At 47.1% G+C, this 17,328-nt stretch overlaps 1 protein-coding gene across 1 annotated transcript in view; it reads right to left on the bottom strand.

The window, feature by feature from the left end:
• The window catches only part of HTT (huntingtin), a 156,153-nt gene that overhangs the window by 128,215 nt on the left and 10,610 nt on the right, over nt 1-17,328 (bottom strand). The window contains exons 7-11 of the mRNA XM_056855166.1: nt 16,562-16,703; nt 14,508-14,686; nt 11,262-11,466; nt 10,642-10,689; nt 240-320 (exon numbers count right to left, since the gene is read on the bottom strand). Of these exons, the coding sequence (XP_056711144.1) occupies nt 240-320; nt 10,642-10,689; nt 11,262-11,466; nt 14,508-14,686; nt 16,562-16,703 (655 nt within the window). The remainder of the gene's footprint in view (nt 1-239; nt 321-10,641; nt 10,690-11,261; nt 11,467-14,507; nt 14,687-16,561; nt 16,704-17,328) is intronic.

The following is a 17,328-nucleotide window of genomic DNA, read 5'->3' as shown; positions in this document are numbered from 1 at the left end:
CCCTTGTAATCTGAGGCCCTAAACTTTGTTTTCTTAGTTTGTACATAAATCCACAAGTACAACAATTCTACTCACATGTCCCACTTTTCTTGTATTGCCACCCCTATCTATACACCACATTACAGAATAGACCACAGGGAGGAGGTAAATGAGCAACGTAAGCCGGCTGCACCCAGCCAGTAGCCCCAAGAAGAGAAGAATCACAAGGTAAGGAGACTCTGGTGGGGGGAAGGGCCTACCTGCAAAATCGGTGCTGCTGACCTCAGATCTTGTTTCAGCTTCATCTTCCAAACAGTCATCTTCCCCTAAAACAACTTTGGCTGATAAACGATACAATCATTTGTTTAGCTTTTATACTAGTCATCATAAAATACTGCAACTGTTCAACTTAAATTCTCTATCTGCAAAAAATTATAATATTTAAAATGTTCAGACTAGACTCATGTAAACAAAATGAGAGAAAGGAAATATGACAGACGGCTAGTCTGTCTAGCTAGTACTTAGAAATGGACAAAACAGAAAATGATGGATGGTGGAGAGTCAAGTCAACAAAGGCTGATCGGAGCAGCTTGCAGTACAATCTTATTGGGTTGGATCTTGACTAAACTTTCCACTAAGAGAATCCCACCAATGTTCCACTTCCCACAGTGGACCCTCCCAGCACACTGTTCCTCGGGGTCACTGGTCCCCACCCCCAGGAGGAGCATGTTGTGGGCATTAATGGGCTGAAGTGACAGCAAGCGGAGGGAGGAAAGTTAGTCCCCACTGATGGAAAACAGCCTGGATCCAGCCCGCTGTGTTCAGTACTTTTCTGAATCTGAGATCAGGCTGCAGGCAAGAGAAAAAAAGGCCCACAGGGAAGCAGCCATGTTCCGCTGGGGTCTTGTCACTCCCTTGTTAACAGCTCCATTGTTTGGTTTTCTGGGGCCTTATCAAAATTCAGGCCCTGTGTAAAGATCAAGGTTTTCCAGACAATATTTGACCTTCTAGGACAATCCAGGAATCTGCCTTACAATGCAGGATTCCCTAGAAACCTAACGACTTGCATCTGATGAAGAGAGCTTTGACTCTCGAAAGCTCGTATCCTTTTTTAATTATTTATTTGCATTATTTACAGTCTGCCTTTCACACAGGGACTAAAGGTGGATTACAATACAGTGTGTCAATACTATCGACAGGATGAGACATTCAATGAACAATGGAATACAACTGCAGACGCCTGGAACCAACCAGAAATTGAAAAGACAGAACTGAAGCATAGCCTAAGTGTTAACATTACACATTCAGTGGTGCAAAAATTACATAACAGGATTCTACTTACAGTAAGCTATACACAGCAGCACAGGTTTTGTTTCCAACCATTTATCCAAGCAAGATTGTGAACTATTTTGTACAGTGCACCCCTATTACCTGTGCAGAAAAGCCCTCTTGAATAATTCAGTTTTGCCTAGTTTGTGGAAAGCCATGAGAGCAGAAGCCTTCCTGACCTCCTTGGGAAGGCCATTCCACAAGGTGGGAGCCGCAACAGTGAAGGCACCCAGATGGGCAGTTCTTGATTTTGCCCATTTGCAGGTTGGCACTTGCACAAGGCCCTGTTCAGATGAGCAAACTGTTGCGAGGAGCATGGGGCAGAGGTGATCCCGCAGGCAAGAGGGACTAAAGCCATGAAAGGCTTTGTGCATGATAGCAAATCCCTTAAAGTGTGCTTGGTAACAAATGAGTAGCCAACTGAGTGTCTGCAGAATGGAGGGGTAATATGATTGCTCCAACTATCTTCCAATAACAGCCGAGCCACAGAATTCTGGACCAACTGGAGTTTCCAAGTTGATTTTGAGGGGAGACCAATGTGGAGTACATTACAGTAGTCTAGTCTCAATGTTGACCCTGACCTGTATGGCCCAGGCTAGCCTGATCTCATCAGATCTCAGAAGCTAAGCAGGGTCGGCCCTGGTTAGTATTTGGATGGAAGACCACCAAGGAATGCCAGGGTTGCTGTGCAGAGGAAGGCACTGGCAAAAACCTCTGTAGTCTCTTGCCATGAAAACCCCAAAAGGGGTCGCCATAAGTCAGCTGCGACTTGACGGCACTTCACACACACACAGTCTCAATGTTACTGTGGCGTAGTTCCAGGTGGCCAGATCAGCCATATCAAGATATAGGGACATCTTATGGGCTAGGCTGAGATGGTAGAAAGTGTTTTTTGAAGCTGAATTGACTTGCTTCTTCAGTAATAAATCCATTAGAAGCATGGTTTTTGTCTACATTCAGATGGAGGTCATCAAGTAAAGCTGGCAGTGCCATGTCAGTCCATAGCCTGTCCTGAAGCCAGAGTGAAAAGGTTCTAGGACAGATGAGGTGGAGCTGATGTGCTACTACTCTCTCACTTTGCCCAGAAAGGGTGGATTAGAGATCGGGCAGTAATTTGCCGCATCATTTTTCTGTGGGGATGGTTTTTCAGGTAGCGGACGAATAACCACCTCTTTGAGGGGCCATGGGAAAGTGTGCTGAGCTAGACACTAGCAGCAACATATTGTACGCTAAAGGCAACTGCTCAGCTTTTTAAAGAAGTTGGTTAAAATTACAAGAACTATTACGGTTCATAATTAGAAATATTTTAGTTCTCTTTAGCCATCATTTGACCCCTTTCGAAGTTATAAATCCCCAACTCTATCTTAAACGTAACTCTTGCTCCACATAAAAGTAATTCTGGTTGATTTCTGGTTGTCAGTGCTGCTTGACTGTGCGTTGATTTAGTATTTGCTCAGAGTAAGCTTCCCCCTACCTAATATTGTACCAAATCCCTCAATAAACTCTATATTTCTTTTCAAACCTTTAAATCTGGTCTCTGCAATCTTTTCCTACTGAACCTGCTACTTACAGCTTCCTCTGGGTAAAAGATATGTTTTCTGCTCCTTGTGCAAGCTAATTCCCCAAGGCAGTCTGAAAGTAGGTTCACGCGTCCGTGGAAGCTGTGGCAACAGCAAATGTTGCTACCCTTGTTTCTCCCCCATACCCATTCCTCTCCCATGTGAAGAAAGGCCTGCCAGGAGCACTTGTTTAAATGGGGCCTAGTCTTCTCTCCATTCCTATCCCCACCCGCTCTGCTCCTGGACCCTTGAGCCAGCCAGGAAAGAAGTCCGTATGAAGCCCTCGCTCCAGGTCACCCGGCTTGCTCTGACCTTGGCAGGGACCGTTCCTCTTCTGGGCCTCACCTCAGTGACCAGTGCCCTACTAGTTTTGAATAAGCTTTCCAAAAGTCCCGTTTAATATTTTGCTTGTTGAAAAAACTAATTCGTCCTTTTTCAAGAAATTATCTCAAAAATCTCTCTTTAAAACAAATATTTTCAGATTTTGTAGACGACTCACATTGTTTTAGATGCCAAAACTATAATGGAAAAGTCACCACAACCAGCCGGATAAGCAGAATGTATGATCTGCCATAAAACACACCTTGCCCGAATGTGTGGCTCGTGGGTTGCAGGATGTCACTGCGACTGGCTCAGTCCTGCACACCCCACCACTATTCTTCAATCAGCTCTACTCACCCCAAGCTATTATTTTGCACCTGTCACTTTGAGGTTTTAGTACTTTAAAATGAGAAAGATCGAAACTTTGGACTTACGGTAAGGGTTTCTTCTCATCAGTGGACTGGAAGATATCTTGGAGTGGGTTATGCTCCCACTCACTTCCTCTGCTGGCAGGGCTATGCAAATTATTTTTTGCATTGCTTCCATATCCAGATAGGGAGTGAGCCCCCCAGTTCATGTCTGCTAAGCTTCAAGTTGAGAGGAATGCATTAATTCTTTTGCAGAAACATCACCCTTCAAACCGTCTTTACTTTCCTCTAGCAGACGTGATGGCCACCAGGAATGCAACCTTGAAAGATCCTAAGGGGCACTGATCAAATTGGTTCAAATGATGGCTGAAGTAAAGAGCCTTGTGTAGGTCCCAAGGGGGGGAAGAGATATTAGGGCCACCCCTCTGAGAAATCTTTTGATATGGGTATGAGATGAGAGCACTACCCTGAGCCCAGTAGAGATGACTGAGGCTAGGACTATGACTTGCCGTTTCAGAGCACTGGGCCGTAGGCCAGCATGGTGGAATTGTAACACGTCCCTAATTCCAGCTTTTGACAGACTGGTGCTCTTTCTGCAGCTCTACCTGTTGAATGACCTCTAATTTGCCTCATAAAACCTGCTGGTGGAAGATTACCTGGAAGCAAAAATCACGCCTATAACCTCAGGAGGGTATCCATGCCTATGTAGGGCCTGCCTTTCGGCTTCCATGTGGACAGCTAGAACAAGGCTGGGTCTGGATGGAGGAGACGGTCCTGCCTGAGAATGTCATGGGCTGGGAAGATGAACTAAGGAAGTCTGACTGCCATCGTGACCAGTTCTGAGAACCATAGTTGTCTTGGCCAATATGGAGCAATGAATTTGCCCCCTACCTGCGAACCCTGTTCAGGGTTCTTGATATTAAAAGAGTTGATGGGAATGCCTATATAGAATGCCTTAGTCTGTGGACCAGATCAGACGTCAGTAACCGGTAAGGTGGAATAACTTCTTTATGTTTTTCTCCATGCAGAAGTGTCTTTTGCAAACCTTTCTGTTGAGACATTTTAGATCCAGAACGGCTCTCCATTCTCTATTACTCTTGGACAAACCAAATAAAGTAAGTACCAGAAAATTTCTGAGTCTCTGGAGCCAGCTCTATCACCTGAATGTCTGTGTGGTGCCTTATAGCTTCCATCATGATTGTATGTTTTTGGTTGTTCTTGGATCTGGGGGAGGAGAAAAACTTGTCCCATGAGGAATGGATGAATTTGATTGTGTAACCCTGGCTGATGGTATCATGCACCCACCTGTCCTGAGTGGAGTGTCTCCAGGCTGGGGCAACGGCCCTGCCTATGGTGGTGTCATTGCTGGAATTGTTTCATCCTTCCCGTTAGATGTCTGGGTTGAGATGCCTGTGTAGGCATGGAGAGGAATCTTTTCTTGTTCTAAGAGGTCTTAAAGAGTACCTGGCGCCTTTGGAGTCATGCTATGTGTAGGAGCTGCAACAGGAACAGTAGGAGCTCTGAGAAGGCCTGGTGGGTTTGCTTTCCTCCATCTTGGAAAGCATCTTTTTCTTCTTTGTTTCAACCAGCACCTGAACCCCAAACAGATTTTCGCCTTGGAAAGGAACAGAGGAGAGGTTGTTCTTTGATAGGTTGTCCACTTTCCAGTGCTTCAGCCATAGGTTGTGTTGAATCACAGTTGCCTCAAATGGCCAAAGGTGCTTCATGAGCCTTCTTGAGAGAGCTCATGCCTTCTGTCTGCGGGGTCCTTGAGGGGGCTGTCTCCATCCTTGGAGAGCTCTGCCTCCAAAAGAAGGACTGTTGCTGGGACATTCACTAGAGGAACCTGAAGAATACTCATAGAGGCAGCTGGGAGAGAAATGCAGATTATTGGCCATGGAACACAGTCTCTTGCCTCCTCCAGGCCCAGCTCATTCACCTCTCTGAGTTTCTTCAAAGGAGCACAATACACGCGGTATGCACGGGATAGTGAAAAACCCTGAAATTCCCCATGTTAAAGGCAGATTGTACAGTTTGGGGCAGTATTTCAGTGGAGAATTTCCAGCCCTGCCATTACCTTGGCTAGAAGAAAAATCCTCCTGTTGGAAAAGTCTGGTAGAGGCTGGCGCTGAGCTGGAGGTCTCCCTTCCCGACCACTCCTCTTCCTCTGTATCAGACTGCATCAAGTCAGATTCTGAGTCTGAGCGCTTAGAATCTGAACGGCCAGAAGGAGCAGTGTGACACTGCACTGGGCCACGGAACGGGGGGGGGGTCATGCCTTTTTGTGCCTGGAGGAACATCTTGAGCTTGTTCCCCTGGAAGTATGTCGGGGGTCTGAAGAATAGGAGTCAGCCTCCTCCAAAGAATGTCTGCAATGAGCCTTAGAGCTCCTCATAGATATTTTGGAGTGTTTCAGGGAGGAAGACGATAAGGATGACAAGGGGGGAGCGGCCTCTGTGTTTCATTTTCCCCTCCTGCTCTTTAGAATCCCCTCTTGCACGTCTTTAGTGACCTTATGGGTGATCCATGATTAGGGAAAACCCATCAACAACCCTCGAGGAAAGAAAAAGGGGGATCCAGAACCCTGGGATCTTTGCACCTCCCTGTCCCTTTGCTGATTACTCACTGAGCAGGAAGTCTCGTTGCCACTAATAATTATGAGCTCCTAAACCTCAGATGAGAAACCTCAGATGTGGCATGCCAGAATCAAAAGCAGCTCCCTTGTGCTCTAAAGACCCCTTGTTTGCAGCTGCTATGCTAGGGTAGAGGTGGCTATCTCAGCCAAGGCCTGGGGGGGGATCCTGTCAGACTCTTTTGGCGGTTGGGGCGCTGATCATTCGCACAACCTAGGGCAGTGATGGCGAACCTTTTAGAGACCGAGTGCCCAAACTGCAACTCAAAACCCACTTATTTATCGCCGAGTGCCAATGCAGCAATTTAACCTGAATACTGAGGTTTTAGTTTAGTAAAAACAACTCATACATTAACATCTTTTGCCTTAAAGGAAAAACACAATAACAGAGCTTTCAATGATACAAACAACTTTTTAAAATGCCACTATGTTTTGTATACATGTAGCTGCCTCATACTGAATCAGACCCTCGGTCCATCAAAGTCAGTATTGTCTGCTCAGACAGGCAGCAGCTCTCCAGGGTCTCAGGCAGAGGTCTTTCACATCACCTAATTGCCCAGTCCCTTGAACTGGAGATGCCGGGGATTGAACCTGGGGCCTTCTGCATGCCAAGCAGATGCTCTACCACTGAGCCACGGCCCCTCCCCTCCTGGACACGCAGCTGCGCCCAGCTGTTTGATGTTTTCAGAACCGTGGGTGGGAAGGATTCCCCCCCCCCGCCCATCAAAGATGAACATCCCGCGGCGGCACAGACGACATGCCCCAGCGGCTGGGCACTGCGCCTCTCCTGGGCGGGAGAACCACAGCAGGATTGGGCCCCGGCAGGCAGCAGCCTCAGCACCCTGTGGTGTGGGGGGGTGGCGGCATCTGCGAGCTCGCCGCTCATGGGGGGGGGTCTCCCTCCCTCCTTCCCCCCGACCTTGCTTTGCCTTGCAGTGCAGGGCCGGCTTCCTAGTCTGTCCGGGCTCTGCGGCCAGAGCGCCAGGAAGGCGTGGCCAAGGCCTCCCTCCTGCAGAGCGGCGTCCGCCACTTGCCCGCCCGAGACCCCCGGCAGCTTCCCCAGCCCTGAAAAGGGCCTGAACCTCAGCCGAGCGCAAGGGCCAGGGGGCCAGGCAAGGCAAGCGGTCGATGGAGTGGTCCCCGGGGCAACACCCCGCTCTCGCTCAAGCCCAGGTGACGGGCCCGCCCCTCCCCATGCCGCTGCAGGGCGAGTGGGGGGGGGGTGCTGGCAGCCTGGGGCCTGGCGCACTCCTTGGCCCGCTGGCGGCGCCTCCACAGCGCCTGGCCCAGCCTGTGGAGGGAGGCGTCGGAGAGAGCGCCCCCTCTGAAGGGAGCGCAGTGCAGCCGCCATGCAGAAAGGCTCCGGCTGCCGCAAGCAGTGCTGCTCCCGGGGCCCCCGGCCCTGCTGCCCCTCGCCGCCCAGCCCCGCGGCCCCCGACGGCAGCGCCGCCCCGACGGAGGCGATCCTGCTGGCGGCCCTGCCAGAGTATAACCCGAGCTACTCCTGGGCCTGGCTGTGTGTGGGCCCCTCACCCCGCCTGGCCCTGGAGGCGCCGGTGGGGAACAGCAGCAGAGTGAGGCGGGCGGGGGCAGAGCTGGAGAGGCAAGCGGCACCGACAAACAGCTGAGCTGCGGCCGACCCTTCGCCTTCCGCCCCGCCAGCGCTCGTCCGATGCCCAGCAGGCCGGCGGGCCGCTCAGAAGCTGGCGGCGCATGTCTTCGCCTCCCCCTTGCTCGTCCTCCTGTCTCCCGGCCGTTTGTGGGGAGGTCCCTTGCTGTGCTCCTCTCTCGTGCTGGCCGCAGCTCAACAGAGAGAGGGAGAGAGCTGCGTGCCGGCAGAGAGGGTTACGCGTGCCGGAAATGGCACGCGTGCCATAGGTTCGCCAACACGCACCTAGGGAGGCAGTGTAGATGCAGTATCTGCAGGAGGAATCCCAGCCGTTCCCTCAACCTGCGAAGCTGGTACAGGTATCTCCCCTAGAAGTGGATGGCCTGGTGACCGGTGGCTCTGCCAAGTGCTCCTGGCTCTGGCAAGGCATCCTTACAGAATGCGCCGGAGAAGTGCTGAAGCAGGCAGCAAACCCCCCCCCCTGAAACCTTTTGGAGTATGGGGGCATCTCATCAACCTACATTCCTCAAAAAGCTGTCTTTGTCACACCTTTACTCTCTAAACTACTTTCACCTTTGTTTAGCTGTGGAAGTTTGTCTGCTGCAGAGTAAGGCAAGCGTGGACTGGGGCTCACCTCAGCTGGATGTGGAAGCAACGCAAAAATAATTCGCATAGCCCTGCCTGCGGAGCAAGTGGGGGCCGTAGCTCCCTTCTGGATACCTTCCACCACTGATGGAGAAGCCATGCAGCTGAAGGGTGTCCCTCTGTGCATTGCTGCATAGTAGGTAGACAATAACTCTTGAGATACAACAGGATTGCAGATATAAATGCTTTCCTATATGGATATGGTTTCGCTTTAAGGGCTTCTCTTGGAGATCAACATCTGGCAACAAGGAGGAACAGGAAGCCAACACAGAATCAGGGGGGCACATATCATTGCAGTATTTGCCAGAGTCCCACACCCACATCGATTAGAGGCTAAAGCAAGTCATCCATATAATATGCAAACAGTGCTTACCCATTGGTTCTTGTAGGTTATCCTGGCTGTGTAACCGTGGTCTTGGTATTTTCTTTCCTGACGTTTCGCCAGCAGCTGTGGCAGGCGAAACGTCAGGAAAGAAAATACCAAGACCACGGTCACACAGACCGGATAACCTACAACAACCAATGAATTCTGACCGTGAAAGCCTTCGACAGTGCTTACCCAGTTGAAGAAATATGGAAGAAAACAATCTAAATGGCTTGAATGAAACAAACCATTGTGTGTGGGGGGGGGGACCCCCACACCTATTCTCTGGGGATAAGTTATTCTGTTCTTAATTGGGGGTTCACTGCTGTGAGTTATGCTTTGTGGTGAGAAGGAAGAACCCGGAGATCACTAAGGCAGGAATTGTATGCAAATAACAAAGAAAAATTATTTATTTACAAGTTGTTTTTAAAGAACAGATCAGCAGACCAGGTCCTCAGACTGTCAAAGGAGAAACCTGGCCAAGGTACATAAATTTAAGCTAGTTCTGGCTCCAGAGTATGGTTTGAATTCTATTGAATGCTTTCAGGTACAAACAGGTTTCCATTGACCAGCCACTAGGTTGGATCTTTTCTCAACACACAGGATTCCACCCACACCCGCCTGCCCTTTCTCAAGAGTCCGGTTAAACGGTATGAGATCAGCTCATCACCAAAGACAGGTACTCTATTCTCCGAGGTAGAGTGAAACCTCTCTGCCTTGCTACCAGGCAGAGCAACGCTTCACCCCATCTGCTTGTTTGCTGAGGCAGACCTGAACTCATTCCTACTGTGCTGCCCTCTAACATTCCTTCTCACCCCCCAAAGGTGACTGGATGCTGGAGCAGCTTTCCCCCAGGCTCAGCTGCTGTTTTCCCCCTCAGGGGCAGGACAGCCTCCTGTCTGTCAGAGGAGAATTCAGCAACAGAATTGGAGGCAGCACAGATGGAGAATCCGCAGAAGCCCCTTCCCAAGCTCTTGTTCCGTTTGCAGAGAAGCTTGCACAGAAAGGGATGAGGTGATGTCTGCAGCCTCCCCTCAAAGAGCAGCACCCGAGTTATTGATTTAGTGCATTTTTTATCCCACACTTTCCTCAAGGAGCTCAGGGTGGCATACATGGCTCCCTCCTCCATTTTATGCTCACAACAGCACTATAAAGTAGACTAGGGAGAGACCCTCAGGGACACCCTGTAAAGTTTTATGGCGAGTGGATATGAACCTGGGTTTCCCGGTCCCATCCAGCACTCTAACCATTATGTCATGCTGGCACTGCCACAACACCAAGTTGTTTCTGAGGGGAGCCCAACTGTCAGGAGCAGTTTGGGGCAGCAGGGGGAGGGAGAGGCCGACACAGGTAACTGCCAGGAGAAAACCCATTCCATGAAACGGTTCTCCTCACAGTTCAAAGGACCCAACCCATTCTACCCAAAGAAGCATTTCAAATATGTGAAAGACATGAGAAAGGAGTAAACTAATTTCAGAGACTATTAAATCAAAATAAAAAGTATGTAAAAAAGAAAATAATGTGTGCTTTTCATTCAAGACAAGGTATCATCACAAGGGAGCACTTTCAGAGATTACTTTGCTAAGGTCACTAATAAAGTAATTTTGACAATAGCAAAAAGCATTACATTTGAGGAACATGTTCGTTTTTAGAAAAAAAAGATTACCAGCAATAAACTAAAAATAAAAAACACACCAACACTCTTAATGACAGTTATGTAATAAAAGAAGAGTCGAACAAGATATGTGAATGAAGATCAATGTGTACAAGGCACAGAAACCAAAAAGTCAGAAACCATAAAGCAAGAGATTGTGATTGCCTAGATATATAATCACCTTTTGATTTTCTGGGGAAAACAGGGCTGCATGAAGACCCCCCTCCAGCTGCGAATCACAGAAAGTAACAGATAAAGGCACGGATCAGAGCAAAAATCAAGAGAAAATTCTAACAGCCTCCAAAACTGAGATAACAAAAGAATAAATTTGCTAGCTACAATTACGAATAATTCCTCTTAAATGTTGCCTATTACTGACAAAAAATTACCTTCTATAAAGTAGTAAGTCTAATGCTGCAAACTCATTACTAATAATATGTGTGAACAAAATGATCCATTCCATTATAGGTTTTTGGAAATCCAATCAGAAACAGAAAAAAAATCATTTAGCAAAATGTTAGCCGTTAAAGAGGAAATATTTTATCAATAGAAATACAAGAGAGCCACCAAGCCATCTAGCAAGCCGACTGGAGCTCAAAAAACTGATTACGCCTTTTTTGAAAAACTTAAGCTCACTGCACTAGAAAATTATATTTATATTTACTAGCAGTAGCAGCAGCAATAGTAGTACCACCAATACCTTTTTAAGAACTTTAAAAATATACCTGTTACAATAAATGTAGACACTTTAACTGAAATATAGGAACTTTAACTGAAAATGTGACATACTAAACCACTTACCTATAAGTTCCGCTATGCTATCACTGCGGTTTCTGCCGGAAGTCTCATCCTTGGATACACCAACTTGGGTAATACCCCCAGCTGTAGTCAACGCCAGCAGGAGATCGGGAGGAGGCGTTCTGAGAAGTTGTTGTAGTAATTCTAAAGCTCCAGTCACCACATTGTGATCCCGGTGCTGAGTATAATGTAGGGTCAATTCATAAACCTAAATGCCAAGGAGTACAGTTAGGCCAGGATTCAGCAGGTCACTGTGCCCCAGGAGGAAGGGACTCTGTCGGTCGCTGTTTTGTTTCCCACTTGCACTTCTCAGGATGCATCTGATGCAGTTTCACAGGGCCACCCCCCACTCCAAACTTCCAAAAGCAATGTTTGGGGCAACACAGGGATGACAAAAGATCCAGGAACAGAATGGATGCTCCTTACGTGGCTTTTCACTAACTAGGCCAGGAGCAGCACATTAAAATAATTAAAATCAGTACACGGCTGTTAACGAGAGGATGTTTTGGAAGACTCTGATTCATGTAGAGTCGCCATCAGTCGGAAGTGACTTGACACACCCACAGGGGTATGGCTAGTATTTCAAATTATCAGAAAAGTATAAATCCAAAATAAGAATATTTATTTGGAGCGCCCACAACTAGGGCTGTTCGTCCCGAACCGAAAAACAGCCGAATTTCCCCTGATTTGGCTGTTTTTCGGTTTGGGACGAATCGAACTCAGAAAAGGCGGGAAAACGAGGGAGCCGAATTCGCCGACTTCGGGGGTTCGGCGAATAAATTCGGCAGATTCGGGGATCCCCCCGCACCTTCACGGGGCTTCCATGAAGGCGCGCAGGGGGCCCTTTAAATAGGGGGGGGCCTTTCCATGAAGGTGCGCGGGGGGCCCTTTAAAGAGCCCCCCGCCCGGCTTCAAGGGGCTTCCCTGAAGCTGGGCAAGGGGCTCTTTAAACAGATCTGTGCCTCCCAGCCGGGAGGCACACATCTGTTTCCTCCCCCCCCCCGCCAGGCTTTAGGGGGCTTCCCTGAAGCCAGGAGGGGGTCCTTTAAACAGATTTGAGCCTCCCAGCCGAGAGGCACACATCTGTTTAAAGAGCCCCCCGCCCGGCTTCAAGATCTTATACAGATCTGTTTAAAGGGCCCCCACCCGGCTTCAGGGAAGCCCCCTGAAGGCGCGCGGCGGGGGGAAACAGATCTGTGCCTAACAGCTGTTAGGCGCAGATCTGTTTAAAGGCCCCCCCGCGCGCCTTCATGGAAGCAGTGTGAAGGCCCGCGGGGGGGGCCGAATTTTCCCCCGAACTCCGGATCTCACCCGAATTTCAGGGATCCGAAGCGGGGGAGTTCGGACTTCGGCACAGCCGACTTCGGGGGGGGCCGAACTTTGCCGAAGCCGAAATTTACCGAATTTTTTTTTCAACAGCCCTACCCACAACAGCTTAGAAGGAAGGAGATGCTAGACTATTAACCAAGTTTCCTTGAATAAAAGAGAAACCATGAATGTCCGTGTGAGAGCCACACCTAGGAATCCCCCCCAAATACCTTTTTGGTTGTTTTTTTTTAGGGGGGGTGATACCGGTAAAAAAAAGGGCGGCAATAAAAGGGAGCTGAAAAAGCAGATCCTGAATAATGCCAGGTTTTTGGGGACATTATCTGGGGTCACTTTGGCCCTGTGGTCTTTTCCCCCCCTACCTCCTTACTCATCTGCTGGATCTGCCCACCACCTACAGTATTTGAAGTGCATGGACTTCAGAGACTGCAGGCTGCCGGGATCTGACTCATATTAGCCCCCGGCCCTGTTTGAAGTCTGTCAACTTTGGGGGGGGGGGCGATCTGAGTCAGATCCCAGCCACCTGCAATCTCTGAAGTCCTTCCACTTCAGAGACTGCAGGTAGCAGGCAGAACTTAGATAGGAGTCACCTGCTGCCCCCGATTTCCGAGACAGTAAGGGACCCCACTTGTTTTTCGGGTTTGAGTTTATTAAACCTGAAAAATTTTGATTATTCAGAAAAGCCAAAAAATTATATTCGGCTTTTTCAAATTTTCAAAAATATCCGGGTTTAATAAACCTGAACCCGAAAAATACAGGGGGGGGGGAATGGTGAACAGTCCTAATAGAGCACTGGTTCCCAACCAGGGGTCCGTGGACCCCCAGGGGTCCGCGAGAACTAAATTAAGGTCCACGAAACAAAGTTATAAACCCATAATAAATTAATATTTTCAATTAAAAGTTCTCTATTAGAAAAATATATATTCAAATATTATTCTAAGTTTAATGTTTAACTAACAGTTATGATTAAAGTTTATTTTCAAATTCTCAGAATTTTTATTTTGAACCTTGGGGTCCCTGCACCGAACAAAAAAGTCCTAGTGGTCCCTGGTCAAAAAAAGGTTGGGAACCACTGTAATAGAGAGTTATAATGACCAAAGGATAGAGAACATCTGTTCCTTTTAATAGGAAGAGAAAGATGACCCATAAAGGAGAGGCTGAGGGGAAATAATATATTCCCTGCCATGAAGGACTAATTAAGCCATTAAGGACTAACAGTGCCTTCCTTAGGAGAGTTACTCCAGTCTAAGCCCATTCATTTCAACTCTTCTTAGGAATGCGCTGTAAGTCTTCTTAGGGACTCCATTTTGTCCACATGTCAAAGTCCCAGCTCTGAAAACTGAGGTAATGAACTACTTCTGACTACTTACAATTCCAAGAATAAATGGCTTACCTTAAGTTAACATCCTTTAGAGTATGTACAGAGTTTAGGGAAAGAGGGTATTGCTTTTCTGTGGAATGCTGCTCAGTTTGCCACGATAGCATAAGATAGCTAGGTTTTTCATTGTGCTAATAATTTCCTTTTATTTTGGACACTGGAGTTTGAACTCTGCGATGCGCCATTTGCCCCAAACCAATAACTTTTACCCAGGGTGGGAGGCAAACCACCTCTGAATGTCGCTTGCCTTGAAAACCTGGGGCTCCTGGGGTCACCATGAGTCAGTTATGATGTGACAGCAAAGAGGGGGGGGGAGGGGGGAAAGCTGGATAGAACAAAGATCCATTTGGCTAAGCAGCTTTTTCTCCCTCCCAAGGGAGCGTGGTCCTGCGAGAGCTGATTCTCTGCAATCCTAAATTCAGCTGATGGAAGTTTAAGTGAGAAGAAGCAGTACATTTTCAAACCAATGCAGAATAATTTAGTTTAAATAGGGTAAAAATTGGCTCATCAACTAAAAAGAGTAGCATCCAACATTTTGTTCCTACCTGTATAAGTTGACTCAAGGAAGGAGAAATCTCAGTCTCTTTTCGTATCATACCAAAGCTACCTTTCAGACTTGTATCTTTCACCTGCTGCTGCAGTAAAGGTATTAGATACCTTAAAGTGAGTAACACTCCAAGAATTAAAACAGTGGGATATTCATCTTCTATGGGAAACAATAAACCTGCAAAGTTAAGAATTGTGGTTTAAAAGATACATCACCAGTACATTTTCTCTGAGGAGCCCATGAGCAGGTAGCAACCTTTTCATGCACTCTGATTTTTTCCTCTGTAATTACATTGGGATAGTAAGCATTTTCTGGATTGCTGTCCTATTTTAATTCAACAGGTCAATTCCCACAACTCACAAAAATTCCCAGCATGTAGGCTATCCCCTTGCATCTGAACTTTCCAAAAGTTGAAAAGGAGAGTACTCACATGTCAAGGTGTCTGAAATCTCTTAGCCCCTACACATAGTCTCTCTACCAGCATGCCGTTATATATACACACATCCCACATTAGCAAACAACCAAGCCTATTTGTATCCATCTTAAATCTACCAATGAAAGGTAGCCCTCAATGAAAATGTCCCGTCTTCCCTTCTGTCTTTCTTGACATGCTCATGTGCATTACACACAGTGCCTCTATCTCTGAAGTGAAAGGGAAAGGCCACACCTTCCCAGGAGCTCTGGGACTATGAGCCATTCCCAGGTATGAAAATAATGAAAAGGGGGTGGGGGAAACTCAACCTTAGCAAGACAGAGAACCTAACAGTTTAGCTGCAAATTTATACAAAATACTGATATTGGTTATTATAAAGTGTACACTCAATTAAAAACACTAGGCCCCAAAAGTTGGGCTGATCAATTAAGACTCCAAAAAGATAATTGCTAATTTATGAACATGGTTGATGATTATAAATGTATGTAAATGACCAATAGACAAGCAAACACATTTTGGCCTATGGGACCTTCTTCAGTGGTCATACATACATTTCCATATTTTAGAAACACATCCTGAAATACATATAAAGGTATGCTGAAAAGTAATTGTCTGAAGGGGGAGAAGAGAGAAAAGAAATTCTTCAATGATAGAATGGTAGTTCCCCTGACATATAATCATCAACCATGTTTGTAAATTAGCAGTTATCTTTTCAGAGTCTTTTAATTGATCAGCCTAATTTTTGGGCCTAATGTTTTTAATTGAGTGTACACTTTATAATAAATAATACCAGTATTTTGTATAAATTTGCAGCTCAACTTTGAGGTTCTCTGCCATTCCCAGGTATGTCAGGCATTTGGACCACAGCAAGTGTCTAGGCCTTTCCCTCTCTCCACACTACACAACCTCCCATTCAAGGACATTTTCTTTTTATAAACATGACAATCTGGCACACATTGTGGGATTTGCACAAAACTATCACTGAGGAAGGATCATCTTTCCAAGCTCTCCCCATTAAAGCACTGTGAACCATTTTGAAATTCAAAAGTGCTCATAATAGTGTGAGTGAGGACCTCAGGGCCCAAGAGCTGAAGCACTTTCATTAATGGGCTGCAGGCATCCACAGGGAATGGACCAGGCAGATCTGCTGCAGCTCTGGAGTTCTCCAAGCAAATGTACAGCAGTCCAGCAGGGCCTCTGCTGCCCCCTCCTCATTTTGTTGTGAGGCACATGCATACCAGCAACTATCAGACCATGAGAGATTAGGAGAAATCCTTGAAAAGGTCTTTTCTTTTTAATGCCATCAAACAAATATCAAACTAGAGTGCTTTACTGGGTGTGCTACAGCATATTACATTATTTTTCTTGCATACTTTGTGTGTAATAATATTTTATTTGCTGCAACCATGAACATGGGTAGCAGCGCACTCCAGAACCCTCTCCCCCCCCCCCACCCAGACACCACGATAACAGAAATTGCTGCATACCACATTTGGGGATTGTACATGCAACAGTGCGTCTGGGGGAAGCTGGGAGTGCTTCAGAGAGTAAGCCGTGTTTATTAAAGGGGCCTTGGATAAGGCTACCAAACAAAACAAGCTATGTTTTTGCCACCTTACCGAGCAGGACATTCAGTAGCCAAGTGTAGAAATACTGTGTTCTTCGTGAATGCTGGCAGATGCTCACAGCCGACGCAGCTGCTGTTCGACGGATAGTGGGAGAACTACTCTTCAGGTTAGCTACAAAAGTCTTCAAGAAAGCCTATGGACAGAGAAACTTCTCTCAATATTTTGAATATCTGCAAAGGCACTGAGATCTAATCTTAGTAGGATGTTTTTCACGGTTTTTAATTTAATTAGACCATCATGCGCTTTGAAGCAACATTGTGTGTAGAACATTTTAAAGTTATTGGCATCACAGTGTTAGCAATCTTCCAAACCCAGCTTCAGTTAAACCTGTTATCCAATCCATTGCGGAAAGAGCAGTCCCCACTACCAGATGTTCTCCCATCGGTTATACTTGTAACTCCACAAAAGACCTCCAACTTCAGCCCTAAAAAAGAATCCAGGGATGCAGACAGCCAGAAGGCAAGAAGCCAGCACAGCACGTCACAGACTCACAAGAGAGCAGTCATGCCCATGAGCCCCATATGGATTGGGCATTACTCGAGGAAGGATTCTGAACGCACAACCTCACTGATGGAGGAACCCAAGGGCCGCAACTGCTCAGCTGCTCCTGCTCATTCAGCCAGTGCTAGCAGCTAGACAAATGCCTCTAACAGATCAAGAGCTCCACATCTTTCAGCCATGGGAGAAAAGATGAAGAACAGTAGCCCTGTTCACATGTTACAGTGAATATGCATACATCCTGCTTGTACGTGAATACA

Source organism: Euleptes europaea, chromosome 9, assembly GCF_029931775.1.
Source record: "Euleptes europaea isolate rEulEur1 chromosome 9, rEulEur1.hap1, whole genome shotgun sequence".
NCBI lineage: Eukaryota > Metazoa > Chordata > Lepidosauria > Squamata > Sphaerodactylidae > Euleptes > Euleptes europaea.
This window is presented reverse-complemented; position numbering and strand designations above follow the sequence as displayed.